This window comes from Erythrolamprus reginae, unplaced genomic scaffold, assembly GCF_031021105.1.
Source record: "Erythrolamprus reginae isolate rEryReg1 unplaced genomic scaffold, rEryReg1.hap1 H_1, whole genome shotgun sequence".
Lineage (NCBI taxonomy): Eukaryota > Metazoa > Chordata > Lepidosauria > Squamata > Dipsadidae > Erythrolamprus > Erythrolamprus reginae.
Genome location: NW_027248462.1, coordinates 1,093,640 through 1,114,762, shown reverse-complemented (window position 1 = coordinate 1,114,762; position 21,123 = coordinate 1,093,640). Strand labels below are relative to the sequence as shown.

Sequence of the window (21,123 nt, the reverse complement as noted above, 5' to 3'; positions counted from 1 at the left end):
TCGCTTCAGGACTCAGCTGGGAAGCGGCGCGAGCGAACGGCGTGGGCGGGAGTCTGCGTGGGCGGCGGGGAAACCCCAATCTTCGGCTCCTCGCTGCTGCGGCGGAAGTAAAAACACCATCTGCGCATGCGCAGATAGTGTTTTTACTTCCGCAGCGCTACTTCACGAAAAACCGATCATTGCGAGGGGTCCTGGAACGGAACCCTCGCAATGATCGGGGGATCACTGTATACAGTGTAACAAATCTAACATTAAAAGAAAGTATCTATAAACCCGTCATAAATAAACTCTATAAGCCTGGGGGAGATGTCTCAATTCCCCCATGGCTGGCGATATAGGTGGGTCTTAAGCAATTTACAAAAGGCATGGAGGGTGGGGGCAGTTCTGATCTCTGGGGGGGGGGAGTTGATTCCAGAGGGCTGGGGCCGCCACAGAGAAGACTCTTCCCCTGGGGCCCGCCAGATGACAATGTTTAGTTGACGGGACCCAGAGAAGGCCAACTCTGTAGGACCTTATCGGCCGGCAGAAGATGGTCCCGGAGATATTCTGGTCCGATGACATGTAGGGCTTTATAGGTCATTGCCAACACTTTGAATCGTGACTGGAAACTGATCGGCAGCCAATGCAAGCCACGGAGTGTTGGAGAGACGTGGGCGGACCTAGGTAACCCCACAATAGCTCTCATGGCCGCATTCTGCACAATCTGAAGTTTCCGAACACTTTTCAAAGGTAGCCCCATGTCGAGAGCGTTGCAGTAATCGAACCTCGAGGTGATGAGGGCATGAGTGACTGTGAACAATGACTCCCTGTCCAAATAGGGCTGCAACTGGTGCACCAGGCGAACCTGGGCAAACGCCCTCGTCACAGCCGAAAGATGATGTTCCAATGTCAGCTGTGGATCGAGGAGGACGCCCAAGTTGCGGACCCTCTCTGAGGGGGTCAATAGTTCTCCCCCCAGGGTAATGGATGGACAGATGGACTTGTCCTTCTTGGGAGGCAAGACCCACAGCCACTCTGTCTTGTCTCGGTTGGGTTTGAGTTTGTTGACACCCATCCAGACCCCAACAGCCTCCAGGCACCATCATATCACTTCCACTGCTTCACTGACTGGACATGGGGTGGATATGTATAACTGGCTATCATCAGCATACTGATGATACCTCACCCCATGCCTGCTGAGGTTGGCTCTGGCCCAGCTCCTGCCCCAAGGAATGTGGAGGTGGATGCAGGGGAAACATCAACATGTCATAGGCCTGTTTTATTGCCGACAGAGGCAGGTAGTGGTTTCCTCGGACGAAGGTGGGGGTGACTTGGAGGAGGGAGGCTTGGCACACAGCCCAGGAAGCCAATCTCCATTATCTTTGGTCAATTTGGATGCGGAGGTCTTGGACCCACGCAGGCGCAGTTATGCATAGAAGAGACCAATTGAGGACATATTACAGGAGATAAGAGAGGCCACCTGTGTTTGGGTGGGACTCTAGTAATTAAAGCTGCTGATGTTGGTTTGGCCATTGTGGAAGATTATCTGATTGCAGTTCTTCAGGACCGTGTTTTGCTGTTTTCCGGACTTTGTTGATTTTTCACGCCCTTGAAACCAAAGCAGAGCAAAGTGTGTGTGTCTCACTTCATTGGAAGGAGGGCTGTGTCGTTTCTTCACAGTGCTAGCTAAGTACTTAAGGACTGATTAAGGGAATTGTAAAGCCTACAAGGTTGTTTTGGGATGAGTGCTCTTTGCAATACAAAAAGGGTACTTTGCTTCTTTTGAATTTTGTGATAAAGAACATTGTTTTGAATTTTCAAATGTGTGTGTGTCGGAAATTTGTACCCTTGAATTTTCGGGAGGCTCATACCAGAAAGTCCGGCAGAACAATGCCCTTGGATGATCTCACCCAGCGGTTTCATGTAGATATTAAATAGCAGGAGAGAGAGGACCAACCCCTGAGGCACCACACAAGGGAGAACCTAGCCGACCTCTGACCCCCCACTAATACCGACTGCAACCGACTGGAGAGGTAGGAGGAGAACCACTAAAGAATAGTGCCTCTCACTCCCAAACCCTCCAGTCAGTGCAGGATACCATGGTCGATGGTATCGAAAGCTGCTGAGAGGTCAAGAAGCACCAGGACAGAGGACAAGCCCCTGTCCCGGGCCCCCCAGAGATCATCCATCAGCACAACCAAAGCAGTTTCTGTGCTGGAGCCAGGCCTGAATCCTGACTATTAAGGACAGTCTGGATTCAGGACCTCTGGAGTTGGAGCGCTACCACCTTCTCAACAACCTTCCCCATAAAGGGAAGGTTGGAGACTAGACGGTAGTTATTAAGCACGGCTGGGTCCAGAAAAGGCATCTTGAGGAGGGGGCGCACAAGTGCCTCCTTGTAGGGAACCGGGAAGGATCCCCTCCCCAACGAAGCATTGACAATCTCCTGGACCCAGCTCCGTGTCACCTCTTGGCTGGCCGAAACCAACTAAGAGGGACATGGATCCAGTAAACAGGTGGCGGAACTCACAGCTCCAATGGCCTTGTCCACTTCATCAGGTGTCACCAAGTCAAACTCCACCCAGACAGGTGTACAAAGACAGGCCTCAGTCACCTCAATTGACTTGTTGTCAGTCGACACTGCTGTCCAATCGGAGTTTAGGTCCGCCCAGATCTGAGCGACTTTATCAGCAAAAAAGTTAAACTTCTCGGCACTGCTCTGCAAGAGCTCCCCAACTCCCCCAGGATTCCGCTGATGCAATCAAGGCGGCATGATACACGCATCTTGCCACCTTGAGCGCCACTTTGTAAGTCTTAATGTGAGCTCTTACAAGTATTCGGTTGAATTCGGATTTACTCTTCCTCCATCGCTTCTCTAGATGTCTCTTCTGGTGTTTCAATTCCCGGAGCTCCTTGGTAAACCAAGGAGCCCTCCGGGGTCTAGTTCCAGAGGTCACAACGGCACAATTCGGTCAAGAGCCTCCGTCGCAGCCCTATTCCAGGCCAAGGCAAGAGACTCTGCCGAGCTGTGGATGAGTGAATCTGGTAAAACCCCAAGTGCCCTCTGAAAGCCCTCTGGGTCCATCAGGCGTCTGGGGCGGAACCGCCTAGTCGGTTCCACCTCCCCATGGGGGAGGATTGGAGCCAGGAAATCAAGCTGCAATAGAAAATGGTCTGACCATGACAAAGGCAAAACTTCTAAGCCCCTTAATCTCAGACCATTACTCAGTTGCTCCAAGAGGAATGCCATGTCAGGTGAGTGTCCCCCCTCGTGAGTTGGACCCTGAACTACTTGAATCAGGTACATGGCTGTCATGGTGGTCATGAACTCCTGTGGTAACCCAGAGGAACCGCCGAGTGATGGTAGATTGAAGTCCCTCAGGACGATAAGTGCGGGGAACTCCACTGCCAACCCGGCCACCTCCTCGAACAGCACAGGCAGGGCTGTTGACACATAGCTGGGAGGCAGGTACATGAGCAACAAGCCCACCTGAACCCCTAAATCCAACTTCACAAGGAGGACTCACAACCCGCAATCTCAGGAGCAACAAGTCTACGTAGGCAGATTCTCCTTGGCTATAATAGCCACTCCTCCCCCCCTTCCCTGGGGTCGAGGCTGATGCCATACCTGAAACCCGGCTGGGCAGATTTCCGAGAGAGGAACTCCTGGGCCCAGCCAGGTTTCAGTCATACATGCCAGGTCGGACTCCTCATCCAGGATCAAATTCCGGATGAGGAGAGAGAGCTTTATTTACCACCAACCTGGCATTGAGTATCAGGGCCCGGATTACACTCGTCACCAGTACCCCAGGTTGAGCTCATGGGAGCTGGAACAAGGGATCACTTTCAGACAGTGATCCCTTCTTCCCCCAAAACGGCTTGCCCCATGGCTCCCACCATATCTGCCTCTCCCCAGCATTACCGGAATTTTCTGGCCCTCTGCCACCCCAGAGATAGGCTCTCCCAACCCTCCTGCCCTTCCATCACCAGGTGAGCTAAGCATCCCATCTACACTATATGCCAATCATGCATTCCATACATGTAACCCCATTCATTCCATTTATTCCAATTATTACATATATCTATCATTTAAAAAAAAACCTAATAATTTAGCTAAAAAGAGTAAAAAACGTTAAAAAACATTAGAAATAAAAATTATCAACAATTAGCACTATAAGTACTAAAAAACTGCTAAAAACTACAGATACTAATTAGTAACAAAAATACAGGGAATAGTCGATTGGCTAGCAGTTCTTTAAGCAAATCAGCAGCAGATGGTGCAAGACTCTAAGTCGGCAGAGTTCCAGAAAAGTCAGAGTCAGTGAGAGTGTCCAAATCCCTGTTCCGGTTGGTATACCTCGGGCTCCAATGTATCTGCAACGCCCTCAGCTCTCGTCAGTCATTTCGGTCATCCTCTGATGTCTGCTGTTTTTATGGGGCGACATCTCTGGCTCTCCTTGTTCTCTGCGGTCCCCGCACAATCTCCGGATAGCCTCCAAACAGCCTCCACTCAGCCTCAGCAAATTTGTTGATATCCCTCTCCTCCTCTTCCACAACGACCTTCTCCATTTCAAAAACAAGCAGTCAGTTCCTTGGCATTTCGGCTTCCCACACCGTCTCTCCTTCTGACAGTCCCCTCGACGCTGGGCGCCCCCACCATTCGGCGTCCCAGGTCCGTCTAGTCCGGAGGGCCAGGCTAATTTGGCTGTTTCCGGCTCTGTTACCCAATTTTTTTAGAGCTGAGTCCCTTGGTGTCTTTTAGAGTTGAGTCCCTCGATCTCTTAGTTTTTAATCTCTCTGTGAGATCTCTCTCTCTCTCTCTCTCTCTCTCTGTGGTCTCTGCAAGGCAGGCGGCTCAGCTGTCAATAACGGCCGCTATTTTCAGAGCCTCAGCTGATCGGCTCTCAACATTCTTGTGGCTAAAATTAATCAGAAAATGCCGCAAGGGAGAAAACCAGATTGAATTTTCCAAGGCTAGGGCTTCTCATCTCTCTGGAACTGCTAACAAGCTGCTGGGCTAAATCAATTTTCCCCTCAATTTTTTGTCATCTTATACTGTAGTCCAGTGGAGCAGCAGTCTCCTCCCTCCTTCTTGCTGCCCCACTGGAACCGGAAACCCAGAAATAAATTAAGATTCCTGCTCTTGATGAGTTTCTGTTGCTTCCTGCTTCATTCACTGTCCCACTGCAGAGGTTCACAGGGATAGACTTTGTTCCTCACCAAGCTACAGGTGCAGAGCAACATCACTTCTTCTTTGTTTCTTTGCAAGCCACAACGTAGCGCTGAGCTACATTGAGTGGGGGAGAGTAGCCATCTGCATAGCTGGTATCTTCAAAAAGGACTGAGTAGTCATCTTGGGGCTGAGGCCAAAGAAAAAGAATGGATTTAGTTACTTCTTACAGGGGGATGACCACTGACTGGTCCTCTCCACTGGATTATTAAGCAGATTCATTTTCTTCTCATCTTTCTCGATCTCCCTTCTTCCTGCTCTTTCCCACACTTTTCTGGACATTTCCACATTTCAGTCCTGCACTACTGAACTGTCTTAACTAAAAGCAGTCAGCTGCATCTTACTGATACAAACAAAAGCCTTCTTGAACCCTAATTATGAATGGATTGGGGAAATTTTCAAAGAGGCTCCTGCTTTCCTGTATCCAGAGCTACAAAGAATGTGCACTCATACACGATTTCTTAACAGTCATTTGCCAACTGTTGATTGAAAAATATTTCTTCGAACTTTTAATGTTTCTTTGATCTTTCTCTCTCTCATTTATCTCTCTATCTCATCTCTCCCCTCTCTCTCTCTAGCTCTCTTTCTCTTTTTCAAACGGAGGCCAGGGGCAACGCATGCAAGCAAACAGCTGCAAAAGTGGGCTGTTAAGGTGAGGCAGATGTGCGAGGTTTGGTTGCAACTGTCTGAAGATCCAGACAGTTGCAACCATCCCGACTTGATCGCTACCCATGTGCTTTGCCCCACCCCATACAACTAGGTGCAACCTAAATGGGTGGGGTCTTAATTAGGGCTTATTTTGGGGGTATGGCTTATATTGGACACACGTAAAAAATAAGCTAGGGCTTATTTTAGGGAAAATATCTATCATTCTATCTATCTATCTGTCTGTCTATCTATCTCTATTTATCTCTCTATCTCTGCCTCCCTCCATCCCTCCATCTCTCTATAGTATCTATCGCTTATATCCCAAATTTCATAATTATTTAAAACATGTAATGCATAACAATGAAGTAGCAACTCCCAAATAAATCCCTCTGCATTCAGATTTAATAAGACATATTTTTCCTTCCACACACCAGCAACCTACCTACTTCACCATTATGCCACAACATTGCTGATTCAGAATGCAACTTTTCCCATTGTTGCTCCTCAGCTAATTGTGATTTAGCTTCTTTTTTTAAAGAAAGCTTAACTTCCAAATATATTGCCCTTCTATCTGCACTTCTGATTTAAGACAGAGACGGATATTCCTGTTAAACCAGGAATACGATAGCTAAGGTCAAAACAATGTAACACTGATCAAGTGAAATTCCAGTGCTGAAGAAAACATCAAGGATTTTGGATTTGGCAAAATGAGACAGTGAGAGAGAAAAAATACACTCAGAGCAATTTTCTGTAAATAATTTTCAGAGATAGTTGGTTTGGAGGGAAGACAAGAGGTTGCCACAAAGAAGAGGGAGTGAAGCTATTCTCCAAAGCATCTCAAGGCAGGACAAGAAGCAATGGGTAGAAACTAATCAAGGAGATAAGCAACCTAGAACTAAGGAGAAATTTCCTGAAAGAACAATTAATCAGTGGAATTGTATTCAAGTTGTGAATACTCCAACATTGGACGTTTCTAAGAAGAGACTGGACAATCATTTGTCTGAAATAGTATAGGTTTCCTGCCAGAGCAGGGGGTTGGGCTAGAAGACCTCCAAGGTCCTTTCCAACTCTGTTATTCTGTTCCATTCTGCATTGCTTTACTCTAACCAAGCAAACTAGAGACTGAGATAGAGGTCCTGACTGATGATCTGTAGTTGTCAGGCTCCTTCTCTCTCTGCTTTTAGATTACAATTAAACGTTGATGAATAATGTTGTCTTTTTAAAACTCCTGCTCCATCCACACCTGGTTCTATCTAAATCACCAAAGTCCTGACATGTCACTCCAGGGAAGATGGATGAGTTTGATACCTTGATGAGTTCCCCATTGATGAGATACTAGAAACCTATGATTTGACACTCTATTACAAGATTCCCCAAACTTTCTTGTTTAGCGAACCAGTGGAGGCAGTGGGGGGAAGGGATGGTTTTACGTACGTGTGCTGCTTTCACAAATGCAGATTTCTCTGCACACACTTGCCCAACATTTCTGCGGTCCGATTCTAAATGGGCTGTGGCCCCACACCAAGGGTTGGGGACCCCTGCTCTATTAGCATCAGCTGGACAATATTACAGTTTGGATCATTTGTGGACGAAAACTCCTACAGTCTCTTACTTACCCGCTGAGGCGGAGCATGGATAAGGGCTCGGTAGAAGCAGGTGGTTTGTGGGTACAGGGCCAGGACCAACTGGTCCTTCTGGAACAAGGCCTCCGGGTCTGTTTCAGGATTGGCCTTCCACTGAGGCAGAGGGATGATGCGACGTCGGCTCAAAGTATGGCGCCTGTGGAAAAGCAGAAGTCAAGAAAAGCAGATTTCTCGCCAAAAGCCCCATAATTCAGGGCCAAAATATGTGAGGGTAGGGGCCAGTGTTCCCTCTAATTTTTTGGGGGGGTGGGCGGAAAGTATAGTGTCTGAGCGGCAGTCCCTTTGGGACTGGGCGGCACAGAAACAATAAATAAATAAATAAATAAACAAACAAACAAAAAACCCACCCTGTTTTGCCTCAGAGAATTTCAAAATAAAATACTGTACTGTGTGTCTATAACAGTGAGCTCATAATAGGGCAACTCTATCAATATCAAAATGCCACTTAAATAGTTGAGCTAGTTTCAAACTAGATTTTGATTTTCTTTCTCTCTTCCTTACTCCCATTATTTTTCTTTCTCTTTTCCTCCCTCTCTTTTTTCTATCTGTTTCTCTCTCTTCCTCTCTCTCTCCTTCCCTCTCACTCTTTCCCTCTCGGCTTCTGGGCAGGTTTGGAAAACTCTGAGTTGATGATGATTTTTAAGTGAGCGATTGTTCACTGCTCAGCTTAGAGGGAACTATGGGAGGGGCTGAGGGACATAGATGAATTTCAGGAAGCAGACTGGGGAACAAAACATGCAAAGTTCTCTTTTGAACGTTCTCCCATCAAACATCAGGGTGACCCCGAACCTGCTGGACTTTCACAAGGCCACAAAGACCTGGTTATGTGCTGGGGCCCAGGGCCCCAAGTGTGTTGAATTCCCCATTTCTTGATTATATTAATATCTATTGCAATAATTTTACTTAACAACCACATACAGTATATTTATTCTTGATTATGTAATGTTTTTATAATGTAGGCTGCCCAGAGTCACTGATGTTATAGAAAATAATTAAATCATATATGTATAATTTACCTCTACCTTTAATAATCCCTATAATCACTTACTCTTTTCCTTCTTCATCAATGTCATCCACCTCATATCTAAAGAAGAGAAAAGGTTGAATCAGTTTGAAGAAATCCAAATGGAATGCCCCCAGAGAAAAAGAAACAAAGAGGAATTCTAACACAACATATCCATGGGATATTAAAAGTCAAAACCTTCTTTGGAGTCATTTATTTGTCCAGATTCCAGTGAGAAGTTAAAGAATGCTAATAAAACTTTGCAAACTACCAGAAAAATGTGGTTAGTGCACACTAGAAAGATAACCAATAATAACAATTATCTGCACAGAATCTTAGAAACATAGAAACATAGAAGATTGATGGCAGAAAAAGACCTCATGGTCCATCTAGTCTGCCCTTATACTATTTCCTGTGTTTTATCTTAGGATGGATATATGTTTATCCCAGGCATGTTTAAATTCAGTTACTGTGGATTTACCAACCACGTCTGCTGGAAGTTTGTTCCAAGGATCTACTACTCTTTCAGTAAAATAATATTTTCTCATGTTGCTTTTGATCTTTCCCCCAACTAACTTCAGATTGTGTCCCCTTGTTCTTGTGTTCACTTTCCTATTAAAAGCACTTCCCTCCTGAACCTTATTTAACCCTTTAACATATTTAAATGTTTCAATCATGTCCCCCCTTTTCCTTCTGTCCTTCAGACTATACAGATTGAGTTCATGAAGTCTTTCCTGATACGTTTTATGCTTAAGACCTTCCACCATTCTTGTAGACCGTCTTTGGACCCGTTCAATTTTGTCAATATCTTTTTGTAGGTGAGGTCTCCAGAACTGAACACAGTACTCCAAATGTGGTCTCACCAGTGCTCTATATAAGGGGATCACAATCTCCCTCTTCCTGCTTGTTATACATCTAGCTATGCAGCCAAGCATCCTACTTGCTTTTCCTACCGCCTGACACACACCTTGTCTATTCCTTATGTAAATTTTAGCATGTGTATCAATGAAACTCTGCAGCCATTTCTGGTAATGTAGTGAAAGGAAAGAGATCTTCCTCGAAGTAGGTGTTACCTGCAGAATGGCTTAATACTGACTTCTTTAACATTGTAATGATTTAGCACATAAGAACCTTAAACATGGAAAGACATGACTAATAGACCAAACGCCATGACTAATTAGGACTAACTAACCATTCTCCCCATTAAACAAAAAACCCTTTGGAACCCAAATCTAGAGCCCCTGAGGGCAACATTTAGATTAGGGAAATTGGGGTCCTTGACTAAAAAGGATCCCAGAAAACCAATGATTTTAAACTGTTGACCAACTTATTTTCTCTTTTCTGCCTTCTCCTATTCTCAACCTGTCTTAGCATCATTCCATGTCTACAAAGTGGTGGCAGTTGAAAAACAAGTGGTTGCAGTTGAAGGCTTGGCAGAAGAAAAGATCTGGGATGACATAGAAACCTACACCCTAGATGGTTCTCCCATGTCTTCAAAAGCAACGCAAAGCATTTCTGACTTCTCAGACAGGAATCTCTTTTGGACTCTTGAACCGAATCATGTAGTAGTTTAGGCTCAACAGGCATGAAACAAATAGAATTTTTAAAAACCTTCTTGTCACTTTAAATGTATACTAATCAGCATGTATATTAAAATGAAATCTTGTTGCATTCAACTCTCATATGTTAACCATTTTGCATATACAGTGGTACCTCGTCTTACGAACTTAATTCGTTCCGTGACTAGGTTCGTAAGATGAAAAGTTCGTAAGGCGAAGCACTTTTCCCCATAGGAATCAATGTAAAAGCAAACAATGTGTGCAACCCCATCCCAAAAGTCACCCCTTTTGCTTTGTGCCGCTGGAAATCCCTGCCTCCGGACTTCCATTGCCAGCCAAAGCGCTGGGATTCCCCTGAGGCTCCCCTCACTGAAGGATTTCCTTCATTTTTGCTGACGCTGATTTGAATCCCAGCGAGGGGAGCCTCAGGAGAATCCCCGCGCTTCGGCTGACAACGGAAGTCCGGATGCGGGGCATCCCAGCGGTGGCGGCTGAGGTTCGTAAGGTGAAAATAGTTCGGAAGAAGTGGCAAAAAAATCTTAAGCACCAGGTTCGTATCACGAAAAGTTTGCATGAAGAGGGGTTCATAAGACGAGGTATCACTGTATCCATATTCTCTCTCACACACATACACACAAACACGCACACACACACGATACAAAAAACCACTGCAGTCCAGTTCAGATGTATTTCTACATATACATGGTTGGGGGGGGGGGGGGACCTCAAGTCTTGAGGGTTTACAAGATGGATGGCATAAGGATAGAGTATTACAGAATCTAGTACTCCTGCTAGATACTTTGAAACCTTCTGCCAGAGGGGAGCAACAGAAACAGACCATAAATTGGATGCGTGGATATGATGTTTAACAATGCTTCGCGCTCTAAGCAAATAGCGCTTATAAGCAACATCCTGAATAATGAGAAGTATGCTTCCTATTATCTTCTCGGTTGCCCTTACCACTCTCTGTATGGGCTTTCAAGTTGAGGAACTGCGGCCCCCCAAATTAAACGTTTGCATAAATGCATAAGACGTTCTCAATTGTGTCCCTGTAAAAGTGGCCAGGACAGAGGAGAAAGATATACTCATCAGATGCAGGAGATTTATTTATTTATTTATTTATTCATTCATTCATTCGATTTTTATGCTGCTCTTCTCCTTAGACTCAGGGCGGCTTACAACATTTATTTATTTATTGGATTTGTATGCCGCCCCTCTCCACCCCTTGCACATGTTAGCAATAGCACTTTTTTAACAGAGCTAGGCTATTGCCCCTACAATCCGGGTCGGACTCAGATGCAGACTCTGGTTTGCATGCTTCACCGGAGATAATGAAGAGACAGTTCTCGGCACCCCCAGTTACTATTGAACCACTTCTGCAGCTGTAGCCTTGATACAAAGTATAGCATGACTATCCTGGCTCTTTCTAAAATCAGCAATGATCTCCTATATTTTGTTAACATTCAAACCCAGGTTATTTTATTGCACCCATCCATTTAAAAATTCACCTCTTCTCTATAAGAATCTGCACCGTCATCCCAGATAAGACCCACCATTGCCGTGTCATCCACGTATTTCACAATATGATTCATAGCAGACTTGGCACAGCAGTTATCCAGGTGAACAGTAACGGACTCAAAAGACACAACCCTGTGGGGAACTCCTAACTCAAGGACATGGAATTGGAAACTTTTCTTTCAACTCGCACAAACTGGGGCCTATCACTAAGGAAATCAATTATCCATATACACCATGCATGCACAGTTCGATACTAACTGTAGTGTTGCCAAATTTATTCTCTTTCAGGACAGATTGGTTTTGAATACGCACATGCACACCACACAATAATCTAATGTCAATCTAAACTTTGGGTGACTATATGGACACCCAAAGCTCATTCAGCAACGTTTTTGGAAGTAGTTTGCCATTGCCTTTTTTTTTGGACTGACACAATGATGGCCTAAGGTGTCTTCTGTGCTCAGGGCAGGTGTGAAACTCCTAGTCCAGCACCTTAATCATTAGACCAAGCTAGCCCTTACCTAATGCATCTACATGCTTCAAAATGACTGTTTCTGAGACAAACAACCAGTTCTTAATTAGCAAAACACTATCTATTAAAATAAAAACACTATGAATGTAAAAACACTATCAATTAACATAAAAACACTATCTATGAACGTAAAAACACTATCTATGAACTTAAAAACACTATTAAAGTAAAAAAGCAACAACATGAAGACTCTCAATATCACTATCATAGTCCCACTTATACTCACTTGTTGGTGGCATGGTTGTAGCTCACAGCCTCAGCCAAGATCCATTGCTCATCCCCATCAACAGCCTTGACACGAGCGGCCACTTTATCTCCTGGTTTGGCCACATAATCACTAGAGGCAGGAATGGCTCCGCAAAGAGGAGGCGGTCTGCATGAGAAACCAGACAAAAGGGTCTAATCCATGTCTGAAGGGTGACTTCGGGTGCTCAGAACCCACCACTACCTTCCCAGCAATTACTTTTCTCCAGGCTTCCCAATCCACAATGGAAGAGTCATGGCGCTCTGCTGTAGAAGAGTCATCAGGACTCCACGGCGCATTGTTTTGCGTGGCGGCTCGGAGTCATTGTAGAGGCCAGCAATCTTGGCAGCTGTGAAAAGAGAGGGAAGCAGACCAAAAAGGTTTGGTTATATGTAATAATCAATAGGGACAGAAGTGTCTCAAGCAATAGAAGATAATGTGAACGAAAGAACGAATAAATGAATGAATGAATGATCGCTCAATCAATCAATCAATCCAAGGCAAAACCAGATGTATAGTTTAATCGTAGAAAATAACACTTTCAATATTCCAAGGGAGTAAACTCTGCAGGCAGTCTCCCAGCTTTTAGATAAATCTGTCAATCATATTCACTTCCATATCAAGAGCACAGTAACTTTATGTCATAAAGAAGAAGAGAAGGGAACACTCTGCAGGCAAACCTGAAGTCTTGAATGTAAGGTGACATATAATCTACATAAAAAGAACAACTGGACTGTAAAAAAATAGATAACCACTAAATGGCAATAAAGCATTATATTGTATATTTACTTACTACCTAATGGTTGTCTAAATATTTGCAATCCTGATCTGAAAGCATTAGACTTGAATACAGATTGTCCTTGACTTAGGACCATGATGCTTAATAAATGGTGGTTCTCAAAATTCAATCTATCCCGGCACTTCTGCAATCATGATTTCAATCTGGGCAGTTAGCATCCAGCTCATACTTAAAATCGGTTGTTGTGCTCTTCAAGCCATGGTTGCAATTTATTACCTTCCCTGAATGGCTACCCCATCAATAGGAAAACCATCAAGGAAAACTGCAAGTTCCTGGGATAGGTCTCTCCCACCCACGCCATTTCCCCTTGCCCATCTGCTCTTACTCCATAATAGCCACTAGCATCCCTGCACATCTCCCTAAGCTTCACCTCCCTCACAACATCTCCCTCTTATCTACTTGCCTGCTTGCAAACCGCTTGTGACTTGCAATTCCCAGCTGGCTTCCCTGTTGTGGGAAGCCAACTGAAAGTTGCGAGGATGATGATGATAATGATGATTAACTTTTATTCATTAAACATGAGGTCAACTGAACATTTAGCAATGTATCAAAAATATTATGGACTGGCACTGATGGTTGATACGGGTTGCTTCCAGCATCCTAGGCATCGACCAAATATCTTAAGATATACGATATTCTGAATAGCACAGGGTTTTTTTAATTAATTAATTTATTTTATTTATTGGATTTGTATGCCGCCCCTCTCCGTGGACTTGGGGCGGCTATTTTTGCTATTCCACTTGTGTTATTGCAGGAAGCTGCAATTTGTTGATGTATTTTGTAAAATTCTTGGACATGGTATTAAGTGCCCCAATAACAATGGGTATCACTGTAGCATGTTTCACCTATAATTGTTGCTGTTGTTGTTGTTATCATCATCATCATCATCGTATGGCATTGTTACAGTAGCCAGGAGACCACAACAGCATTGCAGAATACTAGTTTGGCCTGCCAAGATACCAGCCCACTTATAGGAAATGTTTGGGCGCTTCCCAAGATGCACCACAGGAGGGCGAGCTGGCTTCACACTGGAAAGACGAATGGCTTTTCCCACAGCTTCACTCCTTTCTTCCCAGAGCTGCCTCATAAGCAGGTGCTACAACCAGGAAGGTTTAGAGCCATAGGAAACTGCCTGCTTGCACAGAGCACCAGTCTGTCTCTCCTCCAAAATGGTACCTATCTATCTACCTGCATAGAACATGTTTTACAACTATTAGGTGAACAGAAGCCGAGGCGAGTGACAGAAACTCACCTTGTCACACATTGCCAAGGCTCAAACTGTCAGAGCTGAGAACCATCTCTGGCATCATTAAGAGGTAAGATATTTAATTATACATATACTAACAGCTGCCAGGATAGTATATGCCCAACATTGGAAAATAGACAAACCACCGGAAAAAAACATAATAATTTAAAAAATATTGGATTGTGCGGAGATGGACAGGCTATCTAAAAGATTAGAGGGAAAAGAAGATTTGGATTATTATAAAATATGGGCAAAATTTTAAGATTGGTTAAAGAAAACAGCAATAAAGAAATAAATAAAAATTTACGCAAAGCAACACGTCGAATAAAAGAATGGGAAAATTAATACTATGTGAAAGAAAGATGTAAAATTCTCTGATCAAATACCTAAAAAGTGGGGAAACTTTCATTTCCCAAATGTCATATGTGTATGTTTTTGTGTATGTCTTCTCTTTTTTATGTTATATTTGAAAAAAACAAATAAATAAAATACATTTTTAAAAAAGCCACTGGGCCTCCTTGTTGCAAGGACATCCTTGCCTAACAACTGCTGCAATTCAGTTAATAGACATTGGAAGTGTAGAGATTGTTGTCACCAAGCAATGCAGTCATGATTTATAACTGCATTGCTTAGCAACATCGTACTTGAGGACTACCATTATAGGTGGCCTGAATAATTAAAACTTTTAAAACCCTGGGATAGCACCCAACATTTTTGCAACAGCTCAAGCATCCGGTTTGCTCTTTCTTATTCAGAGCTTTTCAGCACACTCACCAATTCGCCTTTCTTCCAGAAGAGATTTTATCTCGGCAATCTTGTCCAAGTCCTTGCGCAGGATGCTGGGTAAAGAGAGTAAAGAAGCGACATGAAAAAGAGTCGCCTTCTATGCTCAGAAGCCTTCAATTTAGATAAAACTCACTTGCATTCAGCTTCTGCATCCGCCTTAGCTGTTGTATAGAGGCCACGTAACTTCGTCCGATAATATGGAGAGACTAGACAGAAGAAACACAGGCAGGCAATATTGAGTTCCCATAGAAATCTAATTATCTATTGTTCTAAGCCAAGTACCGAAGATGCTTTTTTTCAGGAGGCAAATGGACTTTCTTGTTTTTCTTTGAAGGCATTTTGCTTCTCATCCAAGAAGCTTCTTCAACTCTGACTGTATGGTGGCACTGGGAGGATTTATTTTCAAGGATTCTCTAAAACTGTGAGGGAGAATCCATGGCACGCATGCCACAGGTGTCACACGTAGCCATATCAGATGGCACGTGAGGCGCTGTCCTATGTCAGTTCCAGTGCACATGCGTGCACTAGCCAGATAACTTTCGACATTGGGTAAACATAGAAACATAGAAGACTGACGGCAGAAAAAGACCTCATGGTCCATCTAGTCTGCCTTTATACTATTTTCTGTATTTTATCTTAGGATGGATATATGTTTATCCCAGGCATGTTTAAATTCAGTTACTGTGGATTTATCTACCATGTCTTTTCCAACCACACAGCATTTTTCTCCAGCCACTGAATTGCCTTTTAATTAAAACTGCCTTTTAGATATAGTTAATGACTCCCCCTGCCTACAAGCTTCAGAATCTCCATGGCCATTGCCACTATTGGCAGTTGTTAAAGAGTAGTGATAGTTGAATAAACTGGCTCAACTGATTCTTTCTAGCACATGGGGAATACAGCAGACTCAAAATGTTGCATTACAAAGGATTTCTAAGGAAGGCGTTAGAATAGAATAGAACAGAACAGAACTTTATAAGTTAAGTGTGATTGGACACACAAGGAATTGGTCTTGGTGCATACAAGACTGACATTTTCCACTCACTCTTGTTCTCTGTCTGCATCCGTTCATGTGTTTTCTGGATATTCACAAGATTATGTTCACTTCTTGATCGTTCCTCCTAGCAACAAAAAGAGTTAATTATTTGGACAATATGATTTCTATTTTAGCACACAGATAGTTTTAAGCAGGGGTGGGCTACAAGCCGGGACACTAAATTGCACTTGCGGCTCATAAGTTTCTTGCAGGACCAGTGCAATTTTGCTGCTGCACCTGTGAAGGTAGCAAAATCGCACACGGACTTGCAGGTAAAATCTCGCTGAAACCCGGGCACAATTTTGCTACCTCCACAAATGCAACAGCAAAATTGCGCTGGTCCCATAAGAACTTACGAGCCATGGCAGCGAGTGCAATTTAGTGTTCCGGCTCATAGCCCACCGCTGGTTCTAAGGCAATAAAGGCCTCCAAAAGCAGATCTCATGCCTTCCTCTCATCATTATTATATAGACTCCTTGGTGCATTGCTAAAACACAATGTGGGCGAAATGAAAAAATACCCTCCCTTTCTAAAAACATAAAATGAAAGCTTTCTCCTTTCCTCATAATTGATTATGACAACCTAAATAAGCTTCATATCTCATACAGGCCTAAATATTGCAGGGGACGAAGAATAGAACATTACCTGGGTCTGTTTGATTAGCTGGTGAAGTTCTCCTAGGAGTTCAGCAATTCTAGAATCAGCTGATACCAAAGCCATGTTGCTGAAGGAAACATAAAGTAGGAGAAAGGAATTTCTCTCAAATCAATTGCCATTATAACATTTTGGAAAAGATTGCACTGCTAAATCTTAAAACATTAATAAGGGAATGTAATACTTTTAGTCTTAAAGTTGCTTTTTCAAAAGGCAATTGGAAAAAAAGGTTCAGTTGCCTTTTAAAAAGGCAACTCTGAGACAACTATGACCTGACAATCTCCAGACAGTACTTTCCGCATATCCTACATTTGGTGATAAGTAACATAATGAAGTGATAGTGTTTTCCTGTATCACAGGCAAAACTAACTTTAATCTAAAAAATAGTGAAAATTTTGTTTATAAAACAGCTCTCTGTGTTTATTAAAGTCCACCTGGTAAGTAGGGACTTCAGAAATATGAAATACAAACAAATGAATAAAGTACAGTAGTTCTAAAAGTTCTTCCTACTTTTAAAATCACTCATCTAGCAGTGACGTTCCAACTTCGTCAACAACAAACTCAATGACTCTAGACCTATTCCACCTCTCGTAGGACCCGACAACAAAGAATACCACAATGATCCATCCAAAACTAAACTCTTCAACTCTTTCTTTGGCTCTGTCTTTGTTAACAGTAATGGCTCATCACCCATCTTTGCAAATCGCACCTCAAACTCTCTCAACAAATTAACCCAAATAGACTTCACTGTAGACCGGGTTGGAAAAGCAATCCATGACCTCAAACCTTCCCTATCAGTCGGACCACACAGTCTTTGTGCGTACTTCCTAAAAAAGCTCTCTTCTGCTATAGCTGAACCTCTAAGCATTATCTTCCAAAAGTCCTTCAGGACCAGCACACTCCCCAAACTATGGTCAAAAGCAGTAATCATCCCCATCTTCAAAAAAGGAGACCCTTCTCTCGTAGACAACTACAGACCAATATCACTATGCTGTGTCTCATGTAAAATCATGGAATCAATTATAGATCAATCTATCACCCTTTACTTAGAGTCTACTCTCTAACAAACAATTTGGATTCAGAAATTATCCTGCAACCTACAACTACTTCATTGCAAAAACATATGGACTACCCAGCTAGACAAGGAAAATTCATTGATGCAATTTATATTGACTTTTGCAAAGCCTTTGACTCAGTGGTCCACGACAAACTATTCCTAAAACTCAAATCCTATGGCATCTCAGGATTCCTCCACAGCTGGATTACTGCATTCCTGTCAAACAGGCAAAAAGTTGTCAAAATTAGAAGCGCTATTTCCACCACTATCCCTGTCAAAAGTGGCGTTCCCCAGGGCAGGGTGCTAGGTCCTACTCTCTTCATTCTCTACATCAACGACCTCTGTGATCACATCACAAGCAACGGTGTTCTTTTCACCAACGGTGTAAAACTTTTCAACACCACGGACAACACATCCACTCTCCAAAAAGACCTCGACTTTGTCTCAGATTGGTCTAACACCTGGCAACTTCAAATATCAACCAACAAATGCTCTACCCTCCACATCGGCAAAAAGAACCCGAGCCTCATATATAAATTGAATAAACAAAATCTCACAGTCAACCCCCACTCAGTAAAAGACCTTGGAATTCTAATATCAAATGACCTTAGTGACAAAGCCCAATGCAACAATATAGCCAAAAAGGCTTCTAGAGTTGCTAACCTGATCCTACGCAGCTTCTGCTCTTGCAATCTCACACTACTCACCAGAGCCTACAAAACTTTTGCCAGACCCATCCTTGAATACAGCTTATCTGTCTGGAATCCATACCGCATCTCAGACATCAGCACCCTCGAAAATGTCCAAAGATATTTCACCAGAAGAGCCCTTTACTCCTCCACTCGAAACAGAATACCTTACGAAAATAGACTAACAATACTGGGTCTAGAAAGCTTAGAACTATGATGCCTAAAACAAGATCAAAGTATTGCCCACAAAATCATATGCTGCAACGTCCTGCCTATCAATGAGTACTTCAGCTTCAACCGCAACAACACAAGAGCACGCAACAGATTCAAACTTAATATTAACCACTCCAAACTGATTGTAAAATATATGACTTTAGCAATCGAGTTGTCGAAGCGTGGAACTCACTACCGGACTCAGTAGTGTCAATCCCTAACCCCCAACATTTTTCCCTTAGACTATCCACGACTGGCCTCTCCAGGTTCCTAAGAGGTCAGTAAGGGGTGTGCATAAGTGTGCCTTTCGTCCCCTGTCCAATTGTCTCTCCTTTATCTCATATATCTTTTCTTCCTTTCATATATCTTCTCCTCTATTTCTATATCTTTTCTTTTATCCTTTTCTTTATATTACAGTACTACATGTCTATTCTCTTCAATATGTATTGTGTATTGGACAAATAAATAAAATAAATAAATAAAATAAAATAAAATGTTGGAAAGATTTTCATCTATTTTTATTTAGTAAAATAGCCTTGGGACCAGCTTCCATCTTGTATACCTGTGCTTATATTTGCAGAATACTGAATTAAATGTACTTATTTTCTGAATATTCAGCAGATATGAGGTGCATATTTTATTTTAAAAGTATTTGCCCATTTAATTTGATGTATGTTTTTAATGCATATTTATTCAATTTCACTCTGGGAGCTATGAACAAAGTTGGCATGAACAAAGTTGGATTTTAGCATCCTTATCAACCATGCAACCCACCATGGCTGACATAAGAACTCTGAAGCAGATTTACACTCCAACAGACAGAAAAAGGCATCCCTCTGGAAAGTCATAAATGCATGAATTCCAACTATCATTTGCAAACCCAATATGCACATTTACAGTTATTGTACATTATATTTGGCTACGTTAAGTTATGTTACATTTGGACAACTGCAATGTATGTACTTGCTGTCAAAAACATATTACTTTGTACACTTTCACTGAACATTGAAGAATACCACCTTCCATTTCTTACATCCAAAGAAAACAGAAGAATCTGCGATTTCCTTAGATACAGCACGGTTTCTCGTGATGTTTTGATTGAAAGAAGGTGCATCACTATATACAGGCAGTCCTCAAGTTATGAGCACCACAATTGAGTCCAAGATTTATGTTGCCGAGTTAAACATTTAAGTGAGTTTGCCCCATTTTACGACCTTTTTGCCACAGTTAAGCAAATCATTGCATATGTTAAATTAGTAACAGGGTTATTAAGTGAATCTGTATTCCCCATTGACTTTGCTTGTCAGAAGCGGATAGGGAAAAGGGTAAATATGAGTCAGTTGCTAAGAATGACTTTTGATCACATAAAATAGAATTACCGAGTTGGAAGGACCTTGAAGGTCTTTTAGTCCAATCTCCTGCTTAGTCAGGAAACCTTCCACCCACTTCACATAAATGGTTATACAACATCTTCTTTAAAACTTCCAGTGTTGGAGCAATCACTACTTTACTATGGGATCCTGCATGGTGTGAAAAACGGTTATAAGTCTTTTTTTTTTGGTGGCGCTGTCACTTTAAACGGCCACTAAATGAACTGTTGCAAGTAGGCGTACATAAGTGCACTGATGTGCCTAACGTCCCCTGTCCAATTACCTTTCCTTTTCTCATATATCCTATATATTCTCTCCCTCTCATCCACTCCTCTTCTTTTTTACTTACTATCCCTATATATACTACTTAATGTCTATTTCATTCCATATGTATTGTATATTGGACAAAGAATAAATAAATAAATAAATAAATAAATAAAAGTGGAAGACCGGCTGTATTGCAATGATCGACCACACGCGCCGCAGCATAGAATAAATTCTCAACATAACGAAGGAAACCACTAGGGGGCGATATGATACATTTATAATCTGTTACAATTATAAGACTTCTTCACCCATGTTTATTTAAGCCAAGTACACATGGACGCGACAAGCAACTTCATCCCTTACCGTTTAAAATCCGTGCAGAATAACGCTCGCTGCAGTAAACGATAAATAGATAAATAAAGAAATAAATAAATAAAGGCGGCACGCGCGCCTAAAAATGACGCAGAAGCCCGGCACAGTGAACTTCCTACGGCTACGTAACTAACGCATGCGCGCTCAGCGGTGGAACGTTTAACGCACGTGCGATCCGCGGAATCAATTACCCCTGTTCAACGGGCTCTGGTTTTGCGCATGCGTCTATTCCCGTTAACGAGCTGTATTTTGCGCATGCGTCTATTCCCCATTGACGG

At 42.8% G+C, this 21,123-nt stretch overlaps 1 protein-coding gene across 2 annotated transcripts; it reads right to left on the bottom strand.

The window, feature by feature from the left end:
• Positions 1-4,025: 4,025 nt before the first annotated feature.
• Positions 4,026-20,981, bottom strand: LOC139155325 (SAGA-associated factor 29). 2 transcript variants are annotated; one of them, XM_070730452.1, is made up of 11 exons: positions 20,837-20,896; positions 20,216-20,356; positions 16,869-16,947; positions 16,233-16,308; positions 15,321-15,393; positions 15,176-15,240; positions 12,576-12,705; positions 12,339-12,485; positions 8,549-8,584; positions 7,474-7,636; positions 4,026-5,339 (listed from the first exon to the last, which is right to left on the bottom strand). In XM_070730452.1, the coding sequence occupies exons 3-11, from the start codon at positions 16,941-16,943 to the stop codon at positions 5,223-5,225; spliced, it is 882 nt and encodes a 293-aa protein (XP_070586553.1). In that variant the 5' UTR covers positions 16,944-16,947; positions 20,216-20,356; positions 20,837-20,896; the 3' UTR covers positions 4,026-5,222. The 2 variants fall into 2 exon arrangements, with proteins under 2 accessions (XP_070586553.1, XP_070586552.1); XM_070730451.1 differs by lacking the exon at positions 20,216-20,356 and having other exon boundaries at positions 20,837-20,981.
• Positions 20,982-21,123: the final 142 nt, after the last annotated feature.

Excerpts from the sequence above, each read along its gene's own strand:
- LOC139155325 (XM_070730451.1), bottom strand. The coding sequence starts at position 16,943 with ATGGCTTTGGTATCAGCTGATTCTAGAATTGCTGAACTCCTAGGAGAA. Across the intron at positions 15,394-16,232 it reads GATGCAGACAGAGAACAAGA|TCTCTCCATATTATCGGACG; the intron begins GTGAGTGGAAAA and ends TCTTCTGTCTAG. Across the intron at positions 5,340-7,473 it reads TCCATGCTCCGCCTCAGCGG|CCCCAAGATGACTACTCAGT; the intron begins GTAAGTAAGAGA and ends CTTTGGCCTCAG.